Source organism: Impatiens glandulifera, chromosome 4 (genome assembly GCF_907164915.1).
Source record: "Impatiens glandulifera chromosome 4, dImpGla2.1, whole genome shotgun sequence".
Classification (NCBI taxonomy): domain Eukaryota; kingdom Viridiplantae; phylum Streptophyta; class Magnoliopsida; order Ericales; family Balsaminaceae; genus Impatiens; species Impatiens glandulifera.
The window spans coordinates 7,540,490-7,550,638 of record NC_061865.1 but is presented as its reverse complement, the minus strand read 5'-3'; the positions used below and the strand labels follow the sequence as shown (position 1 = coordinate 7,550,638).

Below are 10,149 nucleotides of genomic sequence, written 5' to 3'. Positions count from 1 at the left end.
TATTTTTATCCTTCTTGACTAATATTTGTTGGAAAAAGTCAATAACATGTAATATTACCTTAATATATTTCACATTCAGAATTTATACATTCTATATTAACATTTTTGGGACCTCAATAAATTTAAATTTTATCAGCTAGTCTTCTCTCCATATTTCATCATGGCTAGCATTTTTTTCTACCCTACCCTAATTTTAGTTATGTATATCATGCTACAATTTCCAACCGTCTCTGTAGCAAAAACATCAAAATTAAGTGGTTTTTCTATGGATCTGATCCATCAAGATTCATTTGAATCACCATTCTACGACTCATCGGTCAATCAAAGTGAACTCGTAGAAAGAGCCATCTTTCGCTCTAGTTCCCGTTTATCTCATCTCAAGTCTCTCTTAAAACTCCCCAATAACGACGCTCTCTTACAACTCCACAACAATGCCGGGAAGGAAATTTATTCCACGGAAGCGACAATTATGGCAAGCAAAGGGGAGTTCCTTATGGAGTTTTCCATTGGCACACCACCCGTCAAGCAATGGGCAATCTTTGACATTGGAAGTGACGTCGTGTGGCCTCAATGCCGCAAATGTATCAACTGGTTCAACTGTTTCAAACAGACTAAATCCATATTTAATCCGAAGAAATCATCATCATATCGACCAATTCTATGTGAATCATTAACATGTGAACAATTGGGCCCAGAAATTAATTGTAGGGGTGCAAAAAGCAAATGTAAATATCATTTCAAATACAATGACAACACAGACATCTTCGGGGAACTAGCCACGGAAACTTTTAAATTGGGAAACACTTCCCTCCCAGAAATGGTTTTTGGGTGCTCGAATAACAACGTTGGCGTCTTCCAAAAAACCTCGGTTGGCATTGTTGGGCTCGGAAACGGGCCACACTCATTAGTTAGTCAGCTTCAGCATCGCAATGGCATGGGTGGTAGATTCTCGTACTGCCTAACTGATAAAAAAGAAAGAAGCAAGGTAAGCTTTGGAGCTAACGCAATCTTGTCAAGTGAAGGTTCAATCTCCACACCATTGATCTTAAGCGTACCTGGAGACTACTATTTCGTTTCATTGGAAGCGATCAGCGTCAACAATAGGGGATTTCCTTTCATGATTGGTTATCGTAAGAAAGGTAATATCATGTTCGACTCAGGCTCATCACTATCCTTTTTGCCAAAGGATATGTACCAACAATTGGAAAATATACTAAAAAACGAGATTCAAGACACGCCAATTCCTCTACCTACATCTCCTCATCTACAACTTTGCTACAAGTACCGCGACAACTTTGAATTTCCAACGATCATGTTCCATTTTTCTGGAGGCGCTGACTTGGCTTTGCAGATGAGAAATACTATATTGACCTATGGAGATCATATGTGTCTAGCGATAGCCCCAACTAGTGATCCTCTAGCTCTATTTGGGAATAAATTACAATCGGAGACCATGATTGGATTTGATATTGATAATGGAAGAGTTTCTTTTACACCAAATTATTGCTGACGGAAATAGTAGTAAGTGTTACTCATATTTAAAGGTTGGAGAATAAAACACTATGAGCAAGCCAATTTGAATAATTATTTTATATGTATTAATTAATAATAAACTATAATACCATAACATTAAGAAATAAAGATGATTATTTCAATACAGTTTATATTTGGTTTGTTTATTTCATTTTGTTTGTTCTTTAGAGATCACCTAATGTTGAGAGGAAAACAACTCCAAATCTCTCTAAAGACTTTAGTTTTTTTTCATTATTTAAAAACATAATCCTTTTAAATTATAATCTTGATTAATGGTTAAGATTGATGCGGAAGATAAAACGTACATTATTACAAGATCACAAACGAAAATAATGTTAAAACTTAAAGAGAGATAATAGGGAGTAAGAACAATATTTGTTGATGAGAATTATTGATCCAATAGAAGTATAAACTATAATAATATTATATATTTTAAATAAAATATTTTCTAAATATATAATATCTCAATATTAATATTTATATAATTTATTTATTAAAATAATTAAAAAATTAGATGTATTTATTATTTAAAATAATATAATATGATATTATTTTATTTTTTATAAATATTTAATCATATAACACATAATAAACTAAAAATTAAAAAATATTAGCCGGCAATCATAAAATGAAAGATATGTGTTTAGAGATTTTAAAAAGCTGAAATTATTATCATGAATAAGAAGATAGTAATATTATATTGTTTTGGTTCTATAATTATTAAAAAAAGATTAATAGATCATTAAGTTTTATTAATTCTTTAAAATAAATAAATTAAATAATTGATAAAAATTAAAAAAATATATTTATATGATATCTAATTGGTGTAAATTTTTATTACATTGATAAAATATATATATATATGCTTATAAAAAAAAAATCAAACAAATTTTCACAAAAATGAAAAATGTTTGAAAAATGACTAAAAGACACCATCAAACATGATCATGTTTGGAATTAATGAGTAAAAAATATATATAATAAATTTTAATAATAAATTTTTAATATTTTATACATCTACAATTAATGTTATTTGACCCAATTTATTCCAAGGAACCCGAATTTTTACAAACACATGTTTGTTTTGCAAATTGTTTTATTTATTTTTAGTTTGAACTGAACTTTACAAAAACACATTTGTTATATAAATTAAAATTATTTTATATATTTAGAATCTTTATCTTATTAAACTTTCTTTAGCCTGCTTAAATGTTTTTTTTTATAAGATTAATATATATTAGATGATAATATTTATAAGCATGTCCTTTTTTAAAAAAATATTAGAATTGTCATCTTATAAAAAACTAAAATTATTTGATTTTTAATTTAAAAAAAAAATCTAAAATTATCCCAATTTGTTCTATTCTAATACACGACATGTCAATAATCGGGAACCGATCCAGTTTAGACCCTAAAATTTTTGTTCATTATTTTCCCGACCCGATGGGTATCAGTTGCCCTTACTAATCTAAAATGGAACAAAAAATCGATGAATTCAAGGAATTTGTATTTCATGGTTACATTTTTAGGATAAATTACATTTAAGGTACCTAAGATTATACTCTATGTTTAAACCAAAATTTATTAAAGAAGTTAGAACAATAATAACCTCTACTCCAACGTCTTTTTATTTTTTATCTCCACCACACCTTTCTACCAATAACTTGTAGAGTGCATATATCCTAGATGGTAGCCTCCCATTCCTCTAAATCACTTTGATACAAATATTCCAAAAAAATATTGAGACACAATTTTTTTTTGTCACTTTGATTAAATGCAAAAGAATCAGACAAAGGGATCCAACAATTTTCGGATATCATATATATGGTGGAAACAATGACGTTCAAGATGTTAAGGAACCAGACAATCTTACTCCACAAAATCTGCAAGTCAAAGATGCAATCAAGTCACAATATATTCCTCCATAATCTTAGTGATTGCACAGCTAATTGTTACCCATATTTAGACTCCACAAAATCTGCAAGTCAAAGATGCAATCAAGTCACAATATATTCCTCCATAATCTTAGTGATTACACAGCTAATTCTTACCCATATTTAGACTTTACATATAACAAATTGTAATATAAATAACCTGTACATTTCTCATTCATATATACAATTATTCATTTTCAATCATACATCTTCTCTACATGGTATCAGAGCTCTAGATCCTACAATGTCATCAAACGCCTTCTCCGTCCCAAACCCTACCGACCCCGGCTATCCCATCTTCTTTGTCAACCTATCGCAATGCAAACCCTTACAAACTACAAACAACACCACCAACTTTACACAATGGTCTTCCCAAATCAAGTCATTCTTATTTGGTTTCGGCCTATTTGACTACCTCAATGGAGAAAAGAAATGCCCACCACCAACAATCACCAAAGACAACAACACTGTCACCCCTAATCCCAGTTACGCCTCATGGTCTCGACAAGACCAACTATTGTTAGGCTCCCTCATCGGCACTCTTGACGCCAAGATCGCACCTCTTGTAGCCTCTACTGCTACATCTCATGAAGCATGGACTGCTCTCAAATCTCTCTACGCAAATCCTACTCGCAGCCATATCCTCCAAGTCAAGAAACAACTTGACTCAATCAAAAAGACACCCGATCAAACCATCACTGACTATATGCATCAAATAAAACAATGCACCACTGAACTTGCCAATCTAGGCAAAACTCTAGATCCCGAAGACATCATTGCAAAGGTTCTAAATGGGCTCGATCAAACCCGACACCGTTCCATCATCGAAACCGTTGAAGCTCGAGATACTCTCATCCCGTTCGATGCTCTCCATGAAAAACTCATACATCATGAGCTCACCAAACTCCATGACAACACCAACTCCACCTCATCAACACCTACCAACGCTTTTTTCGCAACCTACAAACCATCATCCAATACTCGCCAAAATAACAATTACTCCCGACCCCAATACTCTAAAGACAATAGCCGACAGTCCTCACCACACTACCCCAACCCTTCCTCCTCATCCAACACCAAATCACCTGATGTCTGCCAATATTGTGGCTACACTGGTCACACCATCTCCGTCTGTCGCCACTTCTCTCGCGCCCATCCTAACTTTACACTCAAACCCTTTGTACGTCAATCTCGCTACACTCGTCCTCAAGCCAACACTGCCTATTCATCTCACGCCCCTCCATGTGACTGGATTATAGATAGCGGTGCTACTCACCATGTCACACATGATCTCGATAATTTATCCCTTCACACTCCTTATACAGGCAACGATGATGTTATCATCGGTGATGGCTCATCTCTTCCAATCTCTCACACAGGTTCATTCACTATCACCTCTCAAAACAAATCTTTACTCTTTCAAAATGTTCTTTATGTTCCAAAAATTGCACAAAACATTATTTCTGTCTCCAAGTTTTGCCTTGATAATAATGCACAAATTGAGTTTACCTCTTCTTCCTTTCGTTTCAAGGCTATCTCCACGAACACCATCGTACTCCAAGGAACTTTTAATCATGGCATGTACACCTGGTCTTCTTCCTACAAATGTGCCCTTCAAACATCTCTCACATCATCTACTTCAAAGCTATCCACCACGTCTGCTCTCCTATGGCATCACCGTCTTGGCCATCCGTCATTTAAAATTTTTTCTTATATTTCAAATTTATGTAATTTAGGTTTAATTTCATCCCTTGATTACTGCAATTCTTGCAAGATTAATAAAGCACACAAACTTCCTTTCTCTCAATCCACTCTTACGTCTACAACTCCCCTTGAATAATTATTTTCAGATGTTTGGACTTCACCCCACCTCTCACATGACAACTACAAATATTATCTAATCTTTGTGGACCATTACACTAAATATGTATGGTTTTACCTTCTCAAAAATAAATCCGACTCTCTCACAGTCTTTCTTGACTTCAAAAAATTAGTTGAAAACTATTTCAAAAGAACGATCATAACCCTATTCTCTGACAATGGAGGTGAGTTCATCAAATTGGCTCCCACCTTACGCGCTAATGGCATCTCACATCTTACTACACCTCCCCATACCCCTGAACACAACGGCTATGCAGAACGCCGTCATTGTCACATTGTCGAAACTGGTCTCTCTCTCCTATCTCATGCCAATCTACCTGTCACTTACTAGACACATGCATTCTCCACCGCCGTGTATCTCATAAATTGATTACCTACACCAACCTTACAAAATGACTCTCCCTACTATCGACTCCTAAATGTCAAACCTATCTATTCCCAATTACACTCCTTTGGCTGTCTATGCTACCCATTACTACGACCTTATGCTTCCAATAAACTAGATCCCCGATCTCAACCATGCATTTATCTTGGTCGTTCCCTAACTCAAAGCGCTTTTCTGTGCCTAAATCTTACCACAAACAAAATCTACACTTCTCGTCATGTCACTTTCATTGAGCATGATTTTCCATTCCACCGTCTATCAAACCAACAAAATTCAACTTCGCTTCCCTCACCTCACGAATGGTTTCCCACTCCTCTCATACCTATTTCATCACATAACCCTACAACACCATCCACCACTGCCACACCCCCACAAAACATACCTCCTACGCCACCACATCCATCACATAACCCTACAACACCGTCCACCACTACCACACCCCCACAAAACACACCTCATACGCCACCACAACCACCACCCCCCTCCGCCCATTCTCCCTCGTCTTGTAACTCGCCTCACAAACAACATAACCAAACCTAACCCAAAGTATGCCCAACTTACCACTATCTCCTCACCCACGTCACTACCAACCACCCCCAAACAAGCACTCTTCATCCCTCATTGGCGTGATGCTATGCTTGCTGAATACAATGCTATACGGAAACACAATACATGGACTCTCGCACCACCTAGTGAAGCTCGAAATGTCATTGGTTGTAAATGGGTCTTCAGAATCAAATATAATCCTGATAACACGATTCACAAATACAAAGCTCGGCTTGTCGCAAAAGGTTTTCATCAACAAGCTGGTCTTGACTACTCTGCCACCTTCAGTCCGGTTATCAAACCAGTCACGATTCGACTCACCCTCTCAATTGCTCTCCAACACAACTGGATATTACGCCAACTCGACATCAACAACGCCTTTCTCTAAGGTGATCTCCAAGAGACAGTCTTCATGCAGCAACCATCCGGCTTCATCGACGCTAACAACCCTTCTTATGTGTGTCATTTAAATAAAGCCATATACGGGTTAAAACAGGCTCCACGTGCATGGTTTACAGCCCTAACCTCCTATCTACTACAATTCGGTTTTATAGCATCTCTCGCCGACCCCTCTCTCTTCATTTACAAAAAAATGGCGATCTCCTATATGCACTTGTTTATATCGATGACATTATCGTAACTGGTCCTTCACCTGATTTTGTCTCGGTTTTTATTTCCAAGTTTGCCAGACGCTTTTCTCTCAAGGACTTGGGGCAACTTTCCTTCTTCTTAGGGGTGGAAGTACAACACAACACTTCTGGTCTCCTTCTCTCCCAAAGAAAGTACATACACGACCTCCTTCAACGTCATGACATGCTTGACTGCAAACCATCAACTACCCCTATGCTTGCTCACCCTCAACTGCTACAAAATACCTCCACACCTCCATGTGATCCTACTACTTATCGTTCTGCTGTTGAAAGCCTCCAATACTTATACCTCACACGTCCTGACATTGCTTACTCTGTCAACAAGTTAGCCTAGTTCATGCAACACCCGCAAGAAGCTCACTGGACAGCTCTCAAGAAGCTCCTCCGCTACCTTCACGGGACTTCTCACATTGGTTTGCAATTACATCGCAATACTCCGTCATCACTGCATGCCTTTAGTGATGCGGATTGAGCAAGCGATGTTGATAACTTCATCTCCACTACATGTTATATCATATATCTTGGCAAAAATGTTATCTCTTGGACATCTCGCAAACAAAAAACGATAGCCCGATCCTCAACCGAAGCTGAATTTCGTGCCATTGCTGACACCACTTCCGAACTCAATTGGATAAAATCCCTTCTACAAGAACTCTACATCCACTTACCTTCTACACCTGTTATATATTGTGATAACTTAAGTGCTACAAATTACTCCTCCAATCCGATTTTTCACTCTCGAATGAAGCATGTTGCTCTCGCTTTTCATTTTGTTTGTGAACAAGTCCAAGCTGGAACACTTCGGGTACAACACATCAGTGGACATGATCAGCTCGCCGACGGCCTCACAAAACCTCTCCCTCGCCCGCGTTTTGAGTTCCTATTATCCAAGATTGGCCTCTTCAATGGAAGGTCCATCTTGAGGGGGAATGTTAAGGAACCAGACAATCTTACTTTACAAAATCTGCAAGTCAAAGATGCAATCAAGTCACAATATATTCCTCCATAATCTTAGTGATTGCACGGCTAATTGTTACCCATATTTAGACTCCACAAAATCTGCAAGTCAAAGATGCAATCAAGTCACAATATATTTCTCCATAATCTTAGTGATTGCACAGCTAATTTTTACCCATATTTAGACTTTACATATAATAAATTGTAATATAAATAATCTGTACATTTCTCATTCATATATACAATTATTCCTTTTCAATCATACATCTTCTCTACACAAGATTCTCGAATGAACTCAGATCAAATTAATCAATTTGGTAACTAAAAATCCTCATTCATGAGGACTACTTGGACTCCACAAAGAAAACAAGCTTAATCTATGAGCAAACCAATATATGATCTTGAGAGTAAGATTTTCCTTATGTCCAAATAATTGTTCAGAGAAATAGGCATTGCTAATCATTTAAAGGTTGGAGAATAAAAATTTATGAGCAAGCCAATTTGAATAATTATTATTATTATTATTATTATTATTATTATTATATATATATATATAATTGTAGAACTAATTAATAAAAAAAAATAACTAAAATCATAGTTAATAAGAAAATAAATGAAAAACTAACTAATAATTAAAATGTAATCTTCAACCAATATAATGTGTTACTAATCTTATCTAGTAACATTAGTATACATAAATATTATATCAATAGAATATTAAATAAAACAAAGAATTATTTTTTTTGGCTCCGAAACCTGTGAAAATTAATTTTTCCTTAAAACAGTTTTACCGTCTCCCATTTGTGCTGGAGAGTTTCGTCGGTGGGTGTTTTCCAAAGGTACAACAGAACCTGCAATAGTTTAGCAGAGAAAAACTATTACAACAATGAATTAGACAAAAATACATTAATCACAATCACCGGATTTAAAAGAACTAGTTGAGTTAAGAACTAAAAAAACGCTCACAAAGAACACTCACAAAAATAAGGAATTTTTTTTGAAATTTTAGAGTGAGAATAATAAAATAGTATATGAACATGAATTGGAGTGAAGAGTAAATATATATAGCTGAAAATTAAACCTTAAAATTATTTATCAATTCTTTAATCCAACAATCACTAATTTATTTATCCAATGGTTATCATTGTTTGTCTTTTCATTATCTTTACAAGTTACATTCATCAATACTTAGTTACAATAACAATTAACAACTTTGGTTAATCGTCTCATTGTAATAATAATAATTAAAAAATTATTTTTATTTTGATTAAATTTCACCTTAATTCAAATTGAATTTGGTGTGAATTTCATTTAAATTAAATTTCACATTAATTAACATTTGAATTTGATATGAATTTTATTTGAATTAAATTTTAACATTAATTCATATTTGAATTTGTTGTAAATTTTATTTGGATTAAATTTCACCATTAATTCATATTTGAATTTGGTGTAAATTTTATTTGGATTAAATTTTACCATTAATTCACATTTGAATTTGACGTAAATTTTATTTGTTCAAATATCATTTTCATTTAATTAATGAAATTAATTTAATTCCAACATTTAATTCAGATAAACAAAACAAAATAAGGCTAAATAACCCGTTTGAAAAATCATCCTGAAACAAAAAAGAAATTGATTATGCGTTCTTCAATTCTCTAAGACAAATTTAAAAAACTAATGGAAAGAATGAAAAGATATATCGTGACTAGAACATGTTTTAGGTAGCAAAAACCTTCATAAACAGCCATAATAAAATAAAAAATCTTCACATATGCCGATATAGATTAGTCTTTTTAAATTAATGAATTAAAAGAAACAAATGTGAGATTCAGACCATTTTTATGGTTACATATAAAATAAATAAATAATAAAATGACGTAGCAGTTCTCGTGAACACAAACATGATTGAATTAATTAAGATCGCGATTGTGAGAGTGTAATAAACTAAATGGAAGTCAAGCAAAAATCGAATATAAATGAAAAGGAGTAATGCTCTGTTTGGTTTTACCAGGTCCAACTCTGGAGTTGGGTTTGGACGATTTTTTTTTAATTTACTTAAAAACTATATTTCTGACAATATTTTATTGGGGAGTTGATTTAGATGAAATAATGTTTTGAAATAAATTTTTACACTAGTGAAAAATGGGTCAAAATCGAGAGTATAATCTATCGGTAATGACCATATATCTCTCGGTATAGATATAATACCGAGAGTTTGGATAACTCCCGGCATTCGTCGGTATTGCCACTCTCGGTA

At 34.3% G+C, this 10,149-nt stretch overlaps 2 protein-coding genes across 2 annotated transcripts; both read left to right on the top strand.

The window, feature by feature from the left end:
* Positions 1–208: 208 nt before the first annotated feature.
* LOC124934604 (aspartic proteinase CDR1-like) lies at positions 209–1,510 on the top strand. Its single transcript, XM_047475131.1, has one exon. It carries the CDS (start codon positions 209–211, stop codon positions 1,508–1,510), a length of 1,302 nt encoding a protein of 433 aa, XP_047331087.1.
* A 5,276-nt stretch (positions 1,511–6,786) lies between these two features.
* LOC124934603 (uncharacterized mitochondrial protein AtMg00810-like) lies at positions 6,787–7,263 on the top strand. Its single transcript, XM_047475130.1, has one exon. The coding sequence runs from the start codon at positions 6,787–6,789 to the stop codon at positions 7,261–7,263; it is 477 nt and encodes a 158-aa protein (XP_047331086.1).
* The last annotated feature ends 2,886 nt before the right edge of the window (positions 7,264–10,149 follow it).

What these genes read in the sequence shown, in the direction of transcription:
- LOC124934604 (XM_047475131.1), top strand. Translation starts at nt 209, where the DNA reads ATGCTACAATTTCCAACCGTCTCTGTAGCAAAAACATCAAAATTAAGT.
- LOC124934603 (XM_047475130.1), top strand. Translation starts at nt 6,787, where the DNA reads ATGGTTTACAGCCCTAACCTCCTATCTACTACAATTCGGTTTTATAGC.